Source organism: Fistularia commersonii, chromosome 28 (genome assembly GCF_037954325.1).
Source record: "Fistularia commersonii isolate RoL2024-O1a breed Wild chromosome 28, RoL_Fcom_v1.0, whole genome shotgun sequence".
NCBI lineage: Eukaryota > Metazoa > Chordata > Actinopteri > Syngnathiformes > Fistulariidae > Fistularia > Fistularia commersonii.
The window spans coordinates 3,492,213-3,513,848 of record NC_141311.1 but is presented as its reverse complement, the minus strand read 5'-3'; the positions used below and the strand labels follow the sequence as shown (position 1 = coordinate 3,513,848).

The 21,636-nt window shown below is 43.1% G+C and overlaps 3 protein-coding genes across 4 annotated transcripts; 2 read left to right on the top strand and 1 right to left on the bottom strand.

Moving 5' to 3' along the window:
• Positions 1–2,305: 2,305 nt before the first annotated feature.
• Positions 2,306–6,993, top strand: ccdc137 (coiled-coil domain containing 137). Its single transcript, XM_086176258.1, has 6 exons — positions 2,306–2,481; positions 2,918–3,051; positions 3,514–3,739; positions 4,282–4,364; positions 4,881–4,960; positions 5,053–6,993. The coding sequence occupies exons 1-6, from the start codon at positions 2,417–2,419 to the stop codon at positions 5,251–5,253; spliced, it is 789 nt and encodes a 262-aa protein (XP_086032384.1). The 5' UTR covers positions 2,306–2,416; the 3' UTR covers positions 5,254–6,993.
• A 1,325-nt stretch (positions 6,994–8,318) lies between these two features.
• LOC147217206 (G protein-coupled receptor family C group 5 member C-like) lies at positions 8,319–12,841 on the bottom strand. 2 transcript variants are annotated; one of them, XM_086176256.1, is made up of 4 exons: positions 12,530–12,841; positions 10,657–11,640; positions 9,288–9,394; positions 8,319–9,197 (listed from the first exon to the last, which is right to left on the bottom strand). In XM_086176256.1, exons 2-4 carry the CDS (start codon positions 11,633–11,635, stop codon positions 9,108–9,110), a joined length of 1,176 nt encoding a protein of 391 aa, XP_086032382.1. In that variant the 5' UTR covers positions 11,636–11,640; positions 12,530–12,841; the 3' UTR covers positions 8,319–9,107. The 2 variants fall into 2 exon arrangements, with proteins under 2 accessions (XP_086032382.1, XP_086032383.1); XM_086176257.1 differs by having other exon boundaries at positions 9,288–9,391.
• A 4,910-nt stretch (positions 12,842–17,751) lies between these two features.
• btbd17b (BTB (POZ) domain containing 17b) lies at positions 17,752–21,536 on the top strand. The gene is made up of 3 exons (XM_086175960.1): positions 17,752–17,975; positions 19,151–19,436; positions 19,762–21,536. Exons 1-3 carry the CDS (start codon positions 17,882–17,884, stop codon positions 20,834–20,836), a joined length of 1,455 nt encoding a protein of 484 aa, XP_086032086.1. The 5' UTR covers positions 17,752–17,881; the 3' UTR covers positions 20,837–21,536.
• Positions 21,537–21,636: the final 100 nt, after the last annotated feature.

The window sequence follows — 21,636 nt, the reverse complement described above, 5'->3', positions numbered from 1 at the left end:
AGCTGTTCCAGCATTTAATACCATATATCACACATTCCCTATAGGCTTTTCAGTGCTATTCTAACATTAAATTTAAATATAAAGATAAATATTTCAAAAACAAATATGGAGATATGTGGATTAAAGAAAAACAAGAATAAAAATGAAGTTGTTTTATCTACTATATAATACACACGTACATAGATCAGCTCTGACATTAAACAAAGTATTTTATCGGTGTTTAGAAAATTGTGTCTGTAAAAATTGAGCGGTGCAATTACTCACCACTCGCGTGATGCTGAAGTCTGGAGCAGCAACTCCACGATGGCATTTGTCCAGTGAATCCCTCTCATAGCTGCACCCCAGGCTCAGAGCAGATTGTATCATCAGTGCCTGTGCAAGCGCAGATCTCAGATCAGGGTTCTCATTTTGTTTGTCTGTCCATCTGTATGTTTGCTTGTTTTTTTTTTTTTTTAATGTATCCTAAAAGAGTCCTAATATGTGTGTATATATCAGAATTTAGAGTTGTCATGAATGTGAGTTTATTTCATTGTGAAAATCAATGTGGTACAAAGTATAATAATATTAAACTATTTGGTTTGTCACCAGCTCCACCTTACCCTTCTCCCAACAGACCGGCCTGTCATATTGTATCATATGTAATTCCCTATGTACTTAAATTCCAAATTAGAAACACTATTTTGTATCTTGTGATTTTCAATTTTAACATAAAAAGTGATTAGAACATGCGGTTGATGTGTTTTTGTACCTCTACTTGGCTGCATTTTCTGGCCATGTTTTTTAAACACATGGGCAATTTTCTTTTGGCATAAAAAAAAGGCTTCATAGGAGCACGATAATTAAAAACATGTTTTTTTAATACTAAATATGAATGAATACTTTCTTGATCCCCAAGGGGATATTCGTGTGTTACATTGGCAATTGTGCTGCCGTCTTCCAGCGACCTTGCAATAACATCCGTTATACTAAATCACCTGATCCCAGCCTTGTAAAATTACGCACTGTGTATCCGTGAGAAAAGAACAGCGTCAACAGCAACAGTACCTGCTTTCATCAGCAGCCTCTCAGATTGAGTAGCATCACGTCTCATAGCTAAACCCCCCCCCCAGCTGCCCCGCGCATAAACAAACACCTGGTCCATTCATCCAATGGGTTATTCAGTCTCATTCATGAATAACTCTTTATTATTAAAGATTATTAGGGTTTTAGAAGAACACTTCAGTTCTCTGAGTGATCTGGCACACAAATGAGAAGCATGCAGGCTCAGGAATGTATATGGGCTATTAAAGTATGACAAGTGACACTCTCATGCATATTTCATGGCAAAAGGATGAATATAAGAATGCAGAGCGAGGCTATTTAATTTCCACGGTTGATCGGACTGATGACTTGAAATGCCAGATGAACGATGAACTTTCAAATAGTTGTTGAAATGTAATAATTCACATACGAGTCAGGATTAGTATTCATGCTTGGCCTCTAAGGCCCTAATAAGTCTGCAGAAGGTGCAAGGAGGAAACTGATCAGAATGCTGTGCCGGCTAGCTCTGAATGGACAACGTCAGAAGATTATTCAACTGATCATCAGCTGGAGAAAAACACAGTCTTATTTAAAGGCTGAGATGTAAAAGCAGGCTAACTGAAGAGCGAGGGTTGTTTTGTTCAGTAGTTTACGCATGCTTTACCGAATAAGAAATTTCAAAACATACCAAAAAAGCAAGATGAATGGATAAAACTATTTTCTCAGCTGTGATTTTGCAGCAGTGGATGAGAAATCCATCAAAGCTGAGTAGCTACAGTAATAGATGCCTTTTCTATAAATTCAACTGTTGTAATTTTTGTGATGTATACTTAAATTTTCACCTTAATACAGCAATGTACATTGGTGTCACATCATGCAAAAACATCCAATCTTAAAAATTCCTTGGCAGATTGTATACTCAGATCTGAAAATATTTAATTGAGTGCATTTTGTTAATGCTTTGGACTTTTAAAATTAATTTTAAATCCTCAACACAGATGGAAATATGTTCTTCATCATCAAGTCAAGTCACTGCCAGTTGAGTAATAGGTACATTAGCGCCATCTAGTGGCGAGAAATTGTTTCATAAAATGATAGTCTATCGACTCTGGAATTATTTTCTCTCTGGACATTGTTTTTTAATTATTTCTGACATATTTTTTTCACTAAAATATTCCATACGGGGGACAAATCTATTCCAATTTCCCCTCCCGAGGTTCGGTATACAAAGTACCCCCCCAAAAAAAGGTAGAGAGTGAGACGTCTTTCCTCAGTTTACGTATCTTTTCTGTTTGAGGTCAGAGTTCATAGGTTAAAGTTGTATAAAGCCGATCCACGTGTTTTGTTGTTGTTTTACCACGCCGTAGTTCGCTGAGAAGGAATAACTTGTACGAATATGGTGAAGAATAAGAACTCAAACAAGCCCGAAAAGCAAGCTAGCAAAGCCGGGCGACAACCCAGGTAAGAAGAGACGCTGCTAGCTAACGCTGCATGTAGCTAGCTGTGATTATCTCGCTAAGTTAAGCTACTAGCGGCACAAAACTATCTTTTTTCCCATGTATTTTTCGCGAAGTGGTGGTATAATGTTATACAAAGATAAATAAAGTTGTACAAACAATTCTAGAATTGTAACGGTCCTGTCAATAATCGAAATGACATATTAGCAAATTCGGAAAAGTTCTTGCAACGCTACTGCTAACCTACATAACCGAGTTTAAATTTTAGCCTCATTTGATATTGGAGGGTAAGCTAGTTTCCCCCCAAATAATATTTTAATTAAGAGTACTTCACAACCTTGAATGTATTAATTTGTCGCATTGCGTTTTTGGTATGTGGCTTTAACTTTTGGTGACTTTGCTCTTTATTTTATCCATTGCTTCTTATGTCCAAATGACAGTGAGAAGAGGATGAAACACAAAACTGCAAAATCAGCAGACCACATGACACACATCCCCTTCAGGCTCAGGGAAATCATGAGGAGCACAAAGCAGCTGAAAGGAGGATCCTCGAAGTCACAAAAGCTAAAAAAACGTGAGCAATAAACATCAAGACTGATTCCCCACTACCATCTGAATATTGGTGATAGGTTAGAACATTTGTAGTGAAGAAAGGATGTGAAATCTATTGCTGCGGCTGTTCACAAACCTATTCAGAGGGATTTTAAACTGAATTACACAAATGTGAAGTTATTAATATAGTTTTTCACTTAAATTTTAAAAGCAAAATTGGCAAATTCAATATTTGATGAGCTTTGTGCGCCAAATTTAGCTGACTAAAATGGCAGACTTAGTTAATTTTGTGCTTAGACCAAGCTGTTGTCCAAATTATTAGTTTAAAATTGTATTGTGATTGAATAAAATGATATATGTCTCCAATGAAATAAAATAATTCTTTAAGGATGAACAGCCTTGACAAAAAATCTATACATTTCTTTTTATTGTCTCAAGTGTTGTATAACTGCTGAAGGGATTCTTTTCATCTCTCCCTCTCCAGCCATCTTTCCCAGAAATAAGCCAGAGAAGTCAAAGTATGTGGACATACCTGTCCCGGTTTTCAAGAGGAAGAGGACAGAAAGCGAAAAGGCATACATCCGTCGCATGGAGAATGAGACGAAACACGTCTTCTTCCTCACCAAGAACCAAGTAGAGAGAAAACCCGAGTTGGGCGCCGAGAAACAAGAGAGGCCTGCAGACAAGGGCAAGTCAGAAAAAAAGAAGGAGTAAGTGGACCAAGACCCAAGCAGTTTTAGAGGAAAAAACAAAATTCTTATCAAATGTGATTATTTGGCCAGCTTAATTCACAATATCAAAAAATGTTAGATTTTCTGCAAAAATGCCCACTGATACGAAAGTAAGGGTACCTGTGCCTTCTCCAGTTTGAGCCCATACTGCTCATATTTCTGTCAAAGAGAAGTTGCCACAGGGAATTCATTCAAATCGTCCACGTCTGACCAGACTGATAAAGACCGTAGTCTTTTGACTTGGATGTAGATTCACAGCTTGTGTTTTTTTTTTTTTATTTGCCTGACTAAAGAAATGACCTTCAGGTAGACTGGAAGATAAACCAGATTATTTGTTCTGTTTAACAGGAACATTTTGTGCTGAATTTGAAATCATTTAGCTTTCCGTTACGCTTTTCAAAAAAACTGCATGTGGTGAAATGTCAATAGAAAGAGGAATGGATTTGGGATTAGAATCGTTTGTGACTCACAGATGATTCATGTAAGTGGTCTATTTTATGTGCCTTTGTCAACCTGCACAGGTACGACAGAGCAAGGTTAGAGAAGGAACGGCAGAAAAAAATGGACAAACAAGAGGACAATATGGAAAAGGAGATCTTCTCAGGTAGAGTTTTTAATTTTTTTTTTTTTTTTTTTTTTAAGGCTAGCTGGGAAATTACTAGCAGTACCCCAATAAATGTTTTTCAGCAGAAAGTGATCCAATATTATATGCTTTGGGTTTAACATGAAAAGGGAATGGGCTCTTTTACTTTCTGTAAATGGATTGAACAGCTCCTCTGGGTTTTCTTTCTCTGCTGCAAGTGAATCACTTTTCTTGTCTTGGACCTGCTTATTTTTAGATGGATATGTGCATATTTGTTCCACTTCTGAAGAGTTTATGTAACGTGACCTAACTCTGCTTTTCGCAACTCCACTTTTTTTGTCTTTGTGGATCGTTGTTCTGGATTCGTGGCATATATTTATCTGTTTGCTGCAGACCTTTTCGGAAGCAGGACGCCTTTGTCTGCTTCTCTGTGCTCGCCGATTTGTCAAAATCGACAATCGCTTAATTAAATCAGTCAAATGTAAAGATAAGATAAACATTTTTGGTATTCTGACATAGGTTTCTTTTGTTTTGCAGACAATGTCCCTTTTGGTGAGGTCGCAATGGCACCACCTTGTCTCACCAGCAAACCAAAGAAAGCAGCAAGCAAACCTCAGGTAACCTGTTTATTAAATGATCACACATAAAATGGATTGTAAAGCCTGTGGGTGTCGCTAACAAGTCTGTGCTCTCTATACCCAACCTTCAGAAACAGGTAAAAGAGCTGCTTCTCAACTCTCTTCTGGGCCACACAGCGCCTTCCACAGCCAACCGCTCCATGGCCAGACAGAGAATCATTGAGGAGGAAAGGGAGCGAGCAGTCCAGGCATACCGTCATCTGAAGAAACAGAAACAGGAGCAGCATCAAGCCAAAACTGCCAGCATGGAAAAAGTCAAGAACTTAGAGTGATGTTTCATTTTGCTCACCTCAAGGAACTTCCTGTCGACGGCTGTGGTCAGCGGTGACTCTGGAGCCGGAGCTCATCACACTGCCGGTATTATCAGCGGAAAAAAGCAGACATTTGTACCACGGGCTCGACGGAGAACGGGACATTCAAGAGACTGTTCTTCTGCTCGTCCAGGGCTTTGTCGCTTTCCTCCCCTTCAGACTGTGCATTTTTTACTGTGTTTTTACAAACACACTCCTATGACATCATTTGTGATCTCAGTGAGAAAACACCACTTTCCTGAGTTGTGGTCCCACTAGATGGCAGTCCTGTCCAGAGTTGCTATTACACTCCTGTGAAGAGCTGGTCGGACAGCGGCACAGTTTGTGAGGAAAATATATTTTTTTGAGATATTTGCCTGAAGAGAGCTTATTAATTCTTCATACAGATGTTGAGAAATTAAATGCGAATAGGATTAAACGCAGATGCCTAGCTTTTTACAAACTGCATCCATCTTTTGTGCAGCAGCTATTCGAGCATGGCACAGCTATTTTCATTTGTAATCCTTTCAAGGTTTACCCTCCGCTTATTCCAGCAATGAACAAGGCCTTTGTTGAAATACTAGCCTCTGGAACAAATCGCACCGATAAGAGAGTTTTGATTTTCAAAGTATCGTAGCTCTAATGGCAAACACCATCTATTGAGTAATGTCACAAGATATCGGTTAATACTTGTTGTTTGAACTGTGTCAATGTTCACCTCTGTTTAATCAGCTTGACCAGTAACCCCCGCCTCCCCAACCCCCGGTCTTTTTATTTTTCATCCGGTGTTGTCCACCGGTCGTCCCAGTGACAAGAAAATGCGTTAATTGTGGACAGCTGTGTGTGATTGTTAGCGGCCGTTCCCTTGAGCGGAGCCCAAACGGCACGGGTCACGTGACCGCCCGCGTCCCATGTGCACAAGACAGCTATTCACATGAAGCCGTTTAAAGTTGCTGCCTGCCAAGAGAAGGTGGTGTGTTTTGTTTCGACCCGAGTTACAGATGGGGGACACTTAAAACAGACATCTAGAGGACCACCTGACTTCAGAGATCCAACCTCGCTCAAAGGGATCCATGCAGTTTTATGAGAGTTAAAATGTCTTCCTTGGGCTTTAAATTTCCTTGTAAAAGATCAAGCTCTTGCCCTTCCAGAGCCAGCAACAAAGCAGTTGACTTACATGATATATTGAAGGGAAACAATTTTTTTTTTAATGAATGAGCTGTTGAAAATGAGTTGTTGGATCTGATCTGACCGTCAGTATGAGTTGAGACAGCGCAGCTCGCTCACAATTGGATTGTGCTCTGCTGTGAGGTACCAAGCTCGTCTTCATACTCTTGTTTGAATGCAAACCTGCCAAACCATTAGGTTCTGTTTCATGAGACGATAGGGTTGAGTGGCGAGCGATCCCGTTTAAACCCTGCCTCCCTCCCAGTAACCACTGGGATTGGCTCAGGCCCCGCCACCACTCTGAGGCAGGATCGAGAATGAATGAATAATATTATCATTGTTCTATTACCTGTATATCTACAGAACTCAAAATACTTTATTGTTTTGGATACTTTTTTTTAATTTACTTATTTAATTTTTTTTCTATTGTTTATTTGAGTGATTTGGAATTCTACTAACTTAAACATTGTAGCAAATGGCTAAATATTGAATCTAGTCCTCATTTTTTTATTTTATATATTACATTTAATTATTAAAGGACTATCCTAACCTTAAGCACTTATTTTTTTTAAACTTGGGTCCCAAGTTGTGGTCTTTTGATCTGGATAAAACTAAAAAAAATCTTAGAGGTCAAGCAAGAGGTCGGCAGTTACTATCTGTGTGAAAGAAGCCAGTTTTTACCTCTGACCTGCTCATACAGTCTAATCATACAAAGATATGTCCAAGCACGTAAAGATTAAGTGAACAAAATACCAGACAGTAACCAGGAATAAGCAAAGAAACAAAGTATAGCTTCACAGAGCTTTTTTTTTTTTTTTTTTTTACCAAACTAAAAATTAAAAAGCCATTAATTAAAACTTGAACACGTATTCATAAAGGAAAATTATTCAAAGTGTTGCTGAGGAACGGGCTCTGTTTCCTCCTCAAGCGAAATCGCAGACCGAGCCGTTCTGTTCAAAACGCCTGACAGCGGTATTTCTAAGTGAGTCAATGCTGCTTCTCCTTCCCGTCCTTTTAATATTTATTCTCCTTCTCCGACGGATGGTGTTACACACTGGCTCTGTTGTGCCGTCGATAACGACGCTGCCAGTTTGTGGGCAGATTTCAAGCTGAGTGAGTCTCGAAGGCAGCTGACGATACAGGTTGATGGGAGTAATTGAGAGCTTGCTCAGCCTGCTGCTAGGCAGCCACAGGTCGCTCTGAGAGTAATGTGTGCGTGTCTGAGAGATTTTAATTGTGCCTCTGCTCGGTGCGCAGGAAAAAAAAAGAAAGATGAATAAGAAAAAGCATTTGTGTCTTGATAGCATGGGGTTATTCAAGATGAAATGTCAGCCATGGGATCACCTGGAGTCGCAGCGTGAACGCAGTACGCGGTGGAGCCCACGCTGCTCGGCTGCAGCCAACTCGGCCTCTTATGTAACAAACGTGCGTGCATAATATTGCAGCTACAATCAGACCATTTAGTTTCCACACCGTGTTGTTAAAGCTGATTCTGTTACATCAAATGCAAAGCAAAATATACTTCTTTGGCGACACAAAGGCTGCAGTATACATTAAAACTGCAAAGAAGCACTTTGGCACAGGACTTATTGTTGGAATTGTTGTTTTTTTTTTTTTTTGGCTCGAGCCAACATTCTCACGATATCACTGTGTTCCACCCAAAGTAGTTTCCTGTGGCATCAGCACTGCGAACCCAGCTCCTCGGTATGAAGGCATCTCCCCTCAGAGGCCCCCTCCCCCGGCAAACTTGCAGAGCCGGAGCAAGTCGTCATATGTAAATAATCGCTCAGGACAGTACGCGGTAATACCTGTGGCACTTCCTCTCGCAGTATCCCGATCTCAGATCCAACAGCCACACCAGGTGACCTTGATATGTTTAATAAATTAGAAATCACACTTTCACAAAAAAAAATCTCTTGATTTCAAGGCGTCACGACACATGTGGACAAAGCGAAATGTTAAGATCAGATAAAAACCTACAATCAGCAGATGTTAGAAAACAATGTTGGAAATACAAATACTCGTAATTCTCTCCTGTTTATCACCCTTTGTGCTGGAGCTACCACGCCTCTGCGACTTCCCCGGTCCACAGGCGGCAGCGCGATGCAGCGCTTCAACACAAAGACTTTTAAAACTGGAAAATGTTTGCTCCGCGTATTGGTGACGAAGATGAGACCGAACACCCTACGCTCTCTGCCAAGAAAATAAATAAATTGTAGCTTCCCTCTGAATTTTAATATGCGCTCAATACTTGTTATTCCTATGCTCTCGTTTGTCGTTTTTTCTGAAGGGAGTGTCAAAGAGGAAAGCGCTGGGAAGAAGGCAGTTCACGGAAGAAGGCAACAAAAGGAGGAGAATGGAAACATGTGAGGTGCCGCTTCTTTCCACCGTGTTAATTCTACGCGTGATTGTGACCCGATAAACCGGCCACCTGTGATATTACACAAGTATTATCATAATCATTGAAACGTGTGCTTATCAAGCAGTGCAGGAACATCAGCCCAAGCGGCTTAAAGTGTAAAACTAAGTGATGAAGTCTATGAACCCTGAGGCCGGAGAGAGCGAAACCCCTGGCGGGGATTTATTTTATAATTTACAATCCAGCGGGATGCCGACAGTGAAATGGGCTCTCGACTCACGCCGTCTGTTCACGACAGCCAAGAGGCCCATCAGGATTCGGCCGATCGAGGCAAGGTGCCGCCGCTTCCCGGGTCCAGAGTTGGGGCGGTGGGTCGAGGGATCATCGTGTTTTGGTCCCGCTGTGCGAACAAAAAGAGGCGAGAGCCTTTTTTTTTAAGGATTTGACAGCGATGGAGATTATTTCTGTGTCAGTCGTCTGTCAAACTCACCTTGGTCAGCCCCTTGGCGATCAGGGCTAGTTCGGTGGGCTGATACACACAGCTTCGCAGCTGACCGTTGTAGGAACCATACGGAGACATGGGCTTAGAAGGCACTGCTAAGGACAAATATGGGGATTAATATCATGGAATAATAGGTTAAACCAGTTCATGGCATGCTAAGAGGTTTCAGAGCAGGCTGCTAAACCATACTTTTAGGGCGTCCTCTTGAGTGAGGACATTTTTTTTTGGCCCCACACACATAAACATCGGATATTTTGGAGCTCGGAGACTATCGTTTCCAGGAGATTCTATCAGCCCTCACAACAAAACGTTAGCCACGACAGTTGCTATCTATCTCATTCGTGTTTGCGCGTCATCCCGCATTTATACCATTGCAGGCACAGTAGATAAATCGAGTAACCGTCTTGTACAATGACAACATGCCCTTTCAAGCCGCCATCTATCTATAACCCGATGATTCATTTTCAAAGCAGATCCACGGCGACAGTAACGAAAGGCATCAATCGGTCACCGAGGCAAAGTAGGCTGGAATACGTGGCAGCAGTGATTCTGTTTGAGGTTCTGTTAAAAATTCACAAAAGGGGATTTTTATCGACGCCTTGATGCAGTCGGAGACAGAGTGGCTTCTCGTATGTCACCGTGCAGAGGCAAAGCTTCTCCGCGCTTGGAAGTTGACAAATATTTCAAAGTATTTGGCGATAAGTTTTGGTATTTGCGCTTGTGGTATAATTTAGAATTACCGTTACTGTTTTAATCCGGAAGAATCTGCTTAGCTATTCCGGACGGGAGGGGATCAGTGTCAAAAGTGATGACATGCTAACGTCAGACATACAGTTTAAACAGATTTCTTTCTTTTATTCCGTACCGATTAGCCCACATTCCGGCGTATGTGTCCCTAAAGATTTTAGCATAACTTGAAACAAACAACAGGTCGCGCTGTGACCCTGTCAGCAGTCTAATTATGATTTACTGCAGAATTTCGCAGAGATTGGGAGCAAAACCCCACAATAATGAACATTTTACCATCATTAGCGTGCCAGCTGTCGGCGGTGGAAAAACTAACCGGGGTATTTATATAGAAAAACTACTACAGAGGGCATTTTGAACGGCATGCGATTTGTCATCACTCAAATGTGCATTACGTTATTATTTAGAGGTGTCATATAGTATTTCTTGTGTGGGTGATGTAGTTGCTGATGAATGCAAGGGCTGCAAACAACTTAGCGGCTACTCTTAGCAATCGAAAAAGTAAATAATAAGTCACGTTCAGAATCCACTCCTTTGTCAGAAGCGGCGATGCAGACGTCTGCACTGGACCGATGCTCTCTTCGCTTATTCAACAGCTCTCCGGGTGTACCTGCGGGAGGCTCCTCCGGCGAGAAGGCTTTATTTTCCACGTACACCGTCTGCCGGGGCGGCTCAGACTCCTTGAGAATGTTGTCGTAAACAAGGCTCCTGGCAGGGTAGATGTGGTCGCCGTCGTTTGGCGGCTCCTGGTCTGGGTCCTCCTGGGTCAGTAAGCAGATTTCTGGGATGGTGTAGAGGAACAGAAACACCCAGGCGTTTGATACCACCGCCACAGCCAGCGTAGGATCATCCCAACTGGGGTTTCCCACCGCTTGGTTCCCATGGACGTACATGACAATCCAAGCTACCCAGATAGCCACGGTAAGGACGCCCGTGATCAGGATGAGGGCGCCGTCTCTGCGCCACTGCTTGTGTTTGTGTTTCAGAGAGGGCGCCGCCACCAGCACCGAGGCCAGCAGCAGAACCATCACGTAGATCAGCGCCAGCACAAAGTCCTTGGTGGCGATGCTGCAGGGCAGGTCGGAGGAGTCGGCGCCGCTCCGGGGATTCCTGACCACCGTGATGATGAGCCACTCGGTGTTGATGATGACTTCCACCAGCCAGAGAGCCAGGGCGCCCAGACACAGCATCCAACACCTGGGCCCCCGGCCCCGCCGCTCCAGTAGGGTGAGCCACAAGCCGTGCATCACCAAGCAGGCCAGACAACCTGAAAACAGCACCCCGAAGAGGAACCTCCTGGCGGCACAGGTGGTGGAGTACCGGTCCACGATGAAGGCAAACGTCAGCCCGAAGAGTCCGAGGGTGAAAACCAGAACGCTGGCCTGCAGCGCCACCATACCCTTTCTCTTCTTGTGTGTCACGAACGGCAAGGAGGCCATGAGGACGATAAACAAAACGAATGACGTCACCACTCCGGCGACGGCGACGGCCTCCACCGCCACGCCCCACACCGCCGTCAGGTCACACAGGTTGTAATACACGGACCCGATGTTCGGACCGCATCCTGCCGGGGCGCCCGTCGGTCCCATCGTGTCTAAAACACACAAGGAATACATAACGATCGTCTATAACCCCACGTGCCAACATCGTGTCCCTGAACCCCCGCGCACGCTGAGAAGTTTAAAACCATAGAACGTCGGTGTAATCACGTCGTGCAAACATCCGCCGGAGATTCATAACAAGACCTCAGCTGAGGGGAGTCGCTGCCGTTTTAATTACACCAATCACGATTCGGTGAATTTGCCCTCTCAAGAAAAGTGACGAGAAACCGTCCTGATTTTCAGAGGCACGATTAATGAGACTGGTTTCCCAAACAAAACAAACACGGCCCATTCAAATGCCCTCTTTTCAGAAATCTGTTATTATGGCTTGTTTAATGCGAGGAGGTAGAAAGTAGATTTCTAAACGGGTGAAATCAGAAATAATATATGAACTCGTATTTATGAGGAAAAAGTTTGAGGTTTACACCTTTAATTCACTAAATATAGCATACTAACAATGGAGTTCACAGAGTCGGACATCTCGTCCATCGATAGCAATATTGAAATGTATATCAACCTCGCAAACGGTTTTCAAAGGATCTTTACTTTAACTCCTGGTTTAGTTTAATGATAATACATTTTATTTAAGACTCGACACTCAGACACAAAATACACATTTAAAAGAAACAATAAAAAACAAACAATAAAAGTGACAAGGCGATAAATATAAAAAGTAAGACTGACGGAGCAGATTTTCCGCTTAAAATATTACAACAGAACCCTTAGACAAACATCAACAGGTCTATTTTGGAAGTCCAATATGACCTGGCACAATTTTATCCTCATTACTATGAGATTAAGGAGTTAGAATAATAGTAATAGGAATGAACGTAGCCATTCTTAAGGTAATCATTTTGAGGCAAATGAACAAACACAGTTTACCTGGGCTGCAGAGGATGTGAGCGCTCCAACAGGTGATCTCCTCTGGCCCGGAAAAGACGTTTTGCGCGCAACCTGTAATCGGATTACTAGACGGACTCAGCCGTCCGTCCGCCTCTCCTCGGGTGTCGGTCCTCCTCCTCCTCCGTCCGCCCACTCCTGCACGGCGCGCAGTCCGCGGAGAGCGCTCAGCCTCCGGGGTAAAACTCGGGCTGATCCTCCCCGACCTCCGCCGCGCTGCCGGCTTTGCATATTCCGAGAGATTAAGATCCAGCCCGCTTTACTGGCTGCAGGCAGATTAGACCCGAACAAAGGGGCCACTCACTGCACCTCCACGCAGACCGGCCGGGATGATTAATGCTTCTTTTGCTTTTGTGTGTGTGTGTGTGTATGTGTGTGTGTGTGTGGGTGCTGGTTTTCTTTTCATTTTGTTTTAACAGGTTTTGGTGATTGAATCGCTTCCCTGATAAGATTCTGCGGGCGTTTATTTCGGGCTTCCTCCGTGAGTGGTCTTTAAGTGCGGGGTGGGGGGGGGGGCTTAAAAAACAATTTATAGAATCAGAATCAGAAAAAAAATATATCCGCTTAAATAAATTAATGAATAAATGAAATGAAATAAACAGAACAGAGATAACTTAAAAACAAACACACACAAATATATATACAGGACTGTCTCAGAAAATTAGAATATTGTGATAAAGTTCTGTATCTTCTGTAATGCAATTACAAAAACAAATATGTCATGTATTCTGGATTCATTCCCAATCAACTGAAATATTGCGAGGCTTTTATCATTCTAATATTGCTGATTATGGCTTACATCTTAAGAGAACTCAAACATCCTATCTCAAAATATTTGAATATCATGAAAAAGTAGTTTTGTTTTTTTAATTGCATTACAGAAGGTAAAGAACTTTATCACAATATTCTAATTTTCAGAAACAGTCCTGTATATATATATATATATATATATATATTTGTGTTTATTTTTTGAATTTATGTGTAAGGGTTTGTGAAACGTATAAAAAAGACAAACTCTCTCTACTAGTATGTTGAAAAAGCATTTTAAGTCGCAGATTGAAAGGAAAAAGACGGAAAAAGAAAGTAAAACGTGTAAGAAAGAAAGCGGGTGCGACCGACAAGGGGCTGCATTTGCGCATGCGCCAAGGAACACATTTGCATCTGCACGTCTCAGTTTATATTTGAGCATAAAGAAAAGTCATCCGATGAATCTTAAATTACTGTTGATATGATGTGTCTTTTCTCTCTCCCTTTTTTTTTTTTTTGGAATCGCAGACTTCATCATCATGTAGCTCCATCTGGTGGAAAAGCACATTAACAGGTCAGATCCAACAGATGGATCTTTCCTCCATCGGTTGAGGGCCTTTGAGCAAAGCATTTGATATTTTTCCCCCCACCCTACCCACCTTCTTTCTTTTTTTTTTTTTCCTCTCTCAAGTGGTGACATTAAATCAGTCTTCGCTGAAATGGTGGTGCAGGAAATTAGAACACGCATCTCCACACAAACACAGCTTTACATCGGATTTTTTGTTTCAGTGTCTCCCCCAAAGACAGTTCTGCAAGCAGGCAGGTGGAAACCGGGAATCAAACCGCCAACCTTCCAACTGCAGGAGCGCCCGCGCTATCGACCGAGCCGCAGGCGAAAAGACACGATGTGCTTGGAGTCTTCTTGATCTCCCATCTTTCTGCTTTAGAATTTAATTCCACAGGAGAGCGTTATCCTTCCTTTTCAGCTGTTCCCCTTCAGGCTCTGCCTCCTCCTCTCCCAAACCAACCAACTTGATGTCCTATCACACTTTGGTGCACCGCTGCATTTATTTGACAGCCGTCCTCAGAGATGATTTTGCATGTTGATAATCTGTGGCTGAAAAAATGGCACCTTTTGGTGAAAAAAAATATGCATATGGGGGGAAACCTGCCATATACAAACCTGCTCCACTGAACGCCACAGGAGGTCTTTCCTACCTGAGGCTATCAGACTTTTTAATACCTCTCAGCCGCAGGGAATCTTAAAATCTTAAAAACCTTAAATTAAATAAATAAATAAAAGAAATAGATAAATAAAACTCACCCACTTACAGTGAATTGTAATAATTTATCTGTATATCTGTTCATAACTGCAATATTTCATAACAGCTACTAGTACATGTACAATATTTTTTCATACTCTTGTGCTTACTTAAGACACTTTATAGTTCATTGGTATTTCTTATTCTCCCTATTTATTTGTTATATTTTTCTTGTAACTGGCACAACAATTTCCTTCGGGATAAATAAAGTTATTCTTATTCTTATATTATAGTGTATGAAACAAAAATATGGAATATAATTCGTTGCACAGGTATGATCGTGAGCCTAACTTAGGTGTCGGTCACTTAGATGGTTCGCAACACAAATTCTGATTCCATAGAAAAAACTGAGATCCAAGGTTGGGGCAAGGCCGGGCTGATTCACAAGAAAAAAAAAGGGAGTTGGCGTTGAACAGGAGGAATGCTGAACGAGTCAAAACACAAGTGTAGCGGAACGACCAAATGAAACCGGAAATGACCACAACGCATCACGGCACTCAAGAAAAATACACTTGAACAGGGTTGAAAATGGAGAAAGGGATCGCTGCTGTTACAAGGGTTGCTAAATAATGGTTTTTCTCATTCGGAAATGTCTCTCGATAATGATTTTACGTTTTTGTGACTTTTTTTTGACCATGAATGCACCGCCGCTGCTGCATTTTCCCCTTTGGATACATAGCAGTGCTGCTGCAATATTTAAGGAAAATAATAATCATAATAGAAATCCGTTTGTACCGTCTTCACAATCACTGGCTCTCCATCAGATTTAACACAACGTGAAATGTACATCGGACTGTCCGATACATCATCAAATAGCTAAAATAAGGAACAGAGGTTTTGATTTTTGAGAAATATGTATTTGACAGCATCGCGGATGAGAGGGTTAATGGATGTATGTCTCCATATGACGCGAGTGAGAGAGTTAATGTTTGGATGTCTGTAAATGTAGTCTTAGATTGGCAACCGATCCCATGTCAGCTGGAATTGACCAGCAAGATAAGAGAATAGATGATGAATGAATGTATTTGCAATGATACATAGATTATCCCTAATTCCACAGTAACAGGGACACAGTAAGACACTGACCTTTTTTTATGTGTTCGAATGCAGCAGTGCTTTGTTTTTCTTTTCCTTTGGATGTTTTTCATGTAGTTGAACAGATGTGTTCTGCATATAAATGCAGGTAATGCCTCAAGTCATCCCTTGTGTGTGTGTGTGTGCGTGAGTGTGTGAAATGCTGGATAGTCCTAGTTAGGACAAGCATCCCCCTGATACAGGAGAGAGGTCACCCAGGACACCTTGCTTAAGCTAACTCTGGCATCAGGCCTATACTAAACGTCCTGTTTATACTGCATGATGGAATCTCCCGTGGCACATCGATCCCCTCATGGATCTTTTCCCGAGGCACATTATTCAAATCCAGCCGCTTGTCGGATCACCCCTTTCGCGCCGGGGTCAGGCCAGTAGATTCTTAATAGGAAGCGATCACAATAGGTGAAAGCAATGTGACCTTGGAGAAGGACACGGCATACTGAGCGGCGCAACCATCGCAGATGTGTGGCTCGGGGACATAATCATGGCTTGTACACCAGAATTTCATACACTCACACAAAATTCCATTTTCCTTAATTGAATTTATTACATTTGTGTATAACCAATTTTGCGCATGCAGGACTGCTAGCACCGTCGTATTGGATTATCGGCGCTCCCCTTATTGGATTTATCGTTGCCGATGCATTTCGGGAGTATCACTTTTCCTGTAAGAGGCTGTCAGGTTATTCGTGGCTCAGGTTATGGTCCCGCAGGTTTCCTCCGTTTCTGCATATTTTACCGCAGTCTGGCTGCCTTCTGGGCCTCCCCCCGTAACCCACTTGCATTTGAAATGAAGTTTTTTATCATGCCATAGTGGGCACGGCGGATTTGGAGCAATTTCAAATCCATTTATCCCGTCACTGCACGTTAGCATGGATAGTTTGATTGGACTAATGGTCTAGTCAGATGCATGGATTTTTTTTCCCCCAAATATCCGATCAATACTTGGGCTCATCTTTTTGCATTGTTAGCGGGGGGATCTAAGTATTGTCTGACCCAGCTCTTATGAGCAGTTCAGGAGTTAAATTGAGGTAAATATAAAATGATACTGAATTCCAGTGTAAAGTTCATGTCTAGAAGTATTATTATTAACCACCTCTGTCTTCTCCCATATACAGCGTTTTCCCTCAAGGATACATGTCATGTGGCTTTCTCACTCACAGCATTTCTCATTGATTCTTGTTTTTTGAGAATAGCACATTTCCTAAAGGCATGGAAAAAAAAAAGAATAAAAATGTATATATATACATATATAAATATATATATATAACAGGATTTCCATTATTTTTCATGCACAATCATTTAGCCCCTGGCGCTCCTTTTATTATGTAACTGCTCCTATATGCCACCCCGAAATAGTTTTTAAGTGCAAAGTGTTAGACACTACCACTATTACAAGGGATTACAGTGATTATCTTTATGTCAGTATCACTCAATTTGTGTTACCGAATAAATTCCTGATCAACATTTGATCAGTTTGCCTTAAAGCAGATCCATCACAAATGAGACAATCCTTCTGCGTTTTTTTTTTTTTTTTCCTTCTGATCAATCCGGCATCAGGAAAGAAGTCACTGCCCTTTAATTGGATTATGAAATGTGTTTGACTGCCACGTATTAAAACCTTAATTGCATTTGGCAAAGAGTCTCAGTCGCAACCCGCGGTAATGAATCAACTAATTAATTGGCCCCGCTCCTGCTCAACGTAGATTTTAAGGAAAGTGCATTTTGACTTCCGGAGACCGTTTGCATTCCGCTCCCCATTAAAAAACGTGAAATTGTAAATATTGATCGTTAATAGCGCCTAGCAGGACTGACTTTTAACGAAAAGAACAAAAACATTAAGCCGAGTCGTTGGTTGGCCCAAAGCCGCTGATCAATCCCATGTAACATCCAAAAGGGAGAAATTCAAAATCAAAGCTGTCGCTATAGCAACGCCCCTGCCAGATTCCACCAATCAATGGAGTCCGCGGGGTTGCGAGATGCGCCAGGGAAAGGCCAGCGTCCTACATAAAGAGTGCGGGACGGGGAACCAGGCGGCACACGCGGGACAACACACCTTTCTGCACGCGACAAAAGGCACAGCGGCGAGAAGAAGGGTCAGGAGAAGAGTGGCACCGGGAGAGGAGGAGAGTGGGAAAGGACAAAGGAGAGGAGGCAGGGAATAACAGAAGATATGGTGCGCTCATGTGAACAAGGGATCCCTCCCTGGGTCTGTGTGGGGACCCTGTTCCTCATAATCCACTTCCAGTCTGTCACAGTTAGAGGAGGTAAGAAAACACATGAATGTCTTTTTGCAAACAGACTCTAGATGACAAAGTAACGTTGCCGGCGCGTCCGTTTGATATCCCACACTGTAGGAGATGCTGTGTTGTTCTATTTCAGTCCAGCTTCTCCCATACTGTGGGTAGTAGGGCACAGCATGAATGTGTGGCTCGTGCCCAGCCTCGGGGCGGGAGATGGGTATTTATCTATTCCACTCATCCTGTCCTCATCTATCTGTCTGCTGTGTGCAGAGAAAGACAGGCAAGTCAATTTACTGTCTGGCCGCGGGCCAGTTCCGTAACAGTAGAGCCGAAGCGCCGAAGGAAAGGCGTCCTTGTTTCTCCAAGATCTGACGCTGATCTGTTTTGACCAAAGCTATGACAAGCCATTTTCCCGATCCGTCAGATGGGATTTCATTTGAAAAAGCCTCACGAGCGCTCGCTCGTGTAAACGTAAAAACTTTTCGGAGTATGTTTTATTTAATGTTTCGGCGGAACGGGGCACCCGGTCATGTCTTATTCATAACTTTGAGTCAACTTGGAATTCCCCCGGAAGTATTCCGCCGAACAGATCATGCAAAAGATCCCGCTGTATTTAGAGTTCTTGAAATATCGGTAAATATCCGGCTACACGTACTCAGCGCCTTACTTTGCTGGTTCATGGTGCCGGACGGCTGACGGGGGAAAAAAATATTTGTTTGAAGTGTGTGTGTGGTTGACTGGGAAGCTGCAAAGCGTCCCCAGGTCCCATTAAACCCCCAGTAACTGGCCCATAAGCCTGCTGATGGCTGTGGCAGAGCAGTGTGGAAACAGAAACCCGTCATGCTGTGTCTTTCATCTCCGCTGCGCTCAATCTACTTCCGAACAAGGGGACGGCCTTCTGCATTGGCGCCGCGAACTCGGGATTTCTCCGGAGTTTCATTACACGGAGATTTTCCAAGTCAGCGCGTCGGTTTGACATTCACCGAAACCAAAACGGCTCTCGGCGCAAACATTCGGGAGGACTTCAAAACTTGTGGCATCGAGCGCAAACTGAAGTTGTGGGACAAATGCACAGTATGTGAAAATACAGGAAGTAGCAGCACTATTGCAATTTAGAGGTAAAAGAAAACGATATAACAATAGCCGAATAAAGCCATAGTAATTTATGCTAAACCCTCTCGTTAATCTCTTTTCAACAGCCGCCCTAAAGCAGGAATCGGCCTCGGACAGCGGCGCCACTGTGCTGAATCACTCCATGAGTTTGGTGCAGCGCATGGAGTCCCTACTGGCGATGGGGAACGGGAGTGATGTCACGCTCCGCGTGCAGACGATCAACACGGATGAGGTGAAGGTGATCCAGGCCCACAGCCTGGTTCTCACTCTGCAGAGCGACGTGTTCGAGGAGCTCCTGCTGAGTCGCAACAGCAGCGCCGTGGTTCTGAGGGAGACGCCCGACTGCGCAGCCGTCTTTGACAAGTTCGTCAGGTGAGGTCGCTCGACCTGCAGGGAAAAATGAAACCATTCAAGACAAGCAGAGCCGCTTGTGCGTGTCGTTGACTTCTGCTTTTTGGGTTCACCGTATTTGGCCTCATCCCCTTGCCTTTATACTTCCTACTGGAAGTGAGATGCTTCATATTGTGAAATATTTCTAAAAGATAACGGATGTGTGAGGCTGGATTCTAAAAACAGACAGTGTGGGCTTTGGGTGACTCAGAAAACATGCTTCGACATTTTGTATTGTTAACGATTCAAAATGTTTCGGACGACTTTAGGGGATTGTTGAACTTTTTTTTTTTTTTTTCTGTTGCAGGTACCTGTACTGTGGCGACATCTCCGTACGACTAGATCAGGCCATATCTCTTCATAAGCTAGCCAGCAAATATCACGTATGGTCCCTGCAGGTGGGTCTGACCCAATATATGACCCAACATCTGTCTAGTGATTCACTCACCGGCCATGTGGTTGGGTGGTACAACTACGCGTTGCAAATCGGGGACATGGCCCTGCGGGACAGCTGCCTGCAGTACCTGTCCTGGAACTTGTCGTCCGTGCTGCAGAGCGAAGAATGGGGCTCCATCAGCGAAGACCTGCTCCTGTCCTTGCTCCAGCGCTCTGACCTCATTTTGCAGAGCGAGCTCGAGCTCTACGAGGCCCTTGAGGCTTGGATTAGCCTGAACCAGCCTGTCAGTACGACAGTGGAAAGCGCCCTGAAGTTCGTTCGATACGGCATGATCCCCCCGCAGTATCTCTTCCGTCTCCAGAAGCAATCCCCCCTCATGGTGAAATATTACGAGACCATTCGTGATCTCCTCTATCTAGCTTTCCAGTTCCACTCTGCCTCACCAATTCAACTGGCCAAGTACTTCGATGTCAATTGCAGTATTTTCACCCCCCGCAACTACCTGTCAGCCTCCTGGGGGTCCCCTTGGGTGATCAATAACCCCACCCGCGACGACCGCAGCTTTAGCTTCCAGACCCAGCTTGGGCCCAGCGGCCACGACTCCACGAAGAGGGTGACATGGAACGCTCTGTTCTCTCCTCGCTGGCTTCCTCTAAGCGCAAGGTCAACCTATACCGAGCTGGGCGCCATGCAGCCCACCCGCACAGAGGGCGGTCGACCTCGCATCATCGTCACCCCGGCGACGTCCAGTCCCGAATTCGCCGGTGTGAGTTTCCAGAAGACGGTGATTGTGATGGCGAGGCAGCAAGGAAAGGTGGTGGTTCGCCACGTCTACAACTTCCACCAAAGCACAGAAGAAGCCGGAGATTTCTTGGTGGATGCTGACCTGCAGCGGCGCGCTTCGGAGTATCTCATTGACAGCTCCCTCTATCTGCACATTGTAATAAAACCACTCTACCATACTCTCATTGTTGCCAGGAAATAAAGGCAGGAATTCTGTGTGGCACCATCATCAGCTATCCACCCTTCACCCACTTTGTCACATGCACTTATTCCAAAGTATGCTCATATCACTGCATATGTTTATCTTGTCAGGCATGTGACATCCCATTTTTGGATAAATTTGTGATTTATTTATCTTTTCCGTCTTCCAAGTATTGACCAAGAAGGTTTCCGATACAGAAAACATGAGCAGTAATTATCACATTACAGACAGTGGATTTATAGCTTTTCCTGTTTCCTAAAGAAAGAAAGAAAAACACTTGACTGCACTAAAAACCATTAATGTACTGTATAGTCTGGCAGCTGGTTCCTTAAATTTGTTCTGATAGCCACTTTGAAAGTTGTGCTTTAAAATAATGTGTTTGTCATTTATTTCTCAGACTGTCACTTATAGATCCTTGAGTTATAGTAGTAATTTTCTGTTTAATTTATTTGTAGACCTGTTTACAAGGCAAGCTCTGTAAATTGAAGTGCAAACCCTTTCTCAGTGTCCCTTTTCTTTTGGGCTTTAGCGGTTTATGTGTAAAATGTTGTTAATGGTATTTGCCTCCCTTTGGTATTATATTATTGAATTACTCATCGTAACATTTGGCTAGTTTTTTTTTTTTTAACTACTGTATCTGTATTGATTTATTTTCTCTCGGGAAAAAAAACAAAAACAAAAACAATAAAAGACAACGATGTAAAAAAAAACATTTCTTGGAAATGGCACATTGATTTTAATGTCTTCTCCTTGAAGGACTACATATCCCATGATACGTTGCGCGACAGACCGGAAGTGCG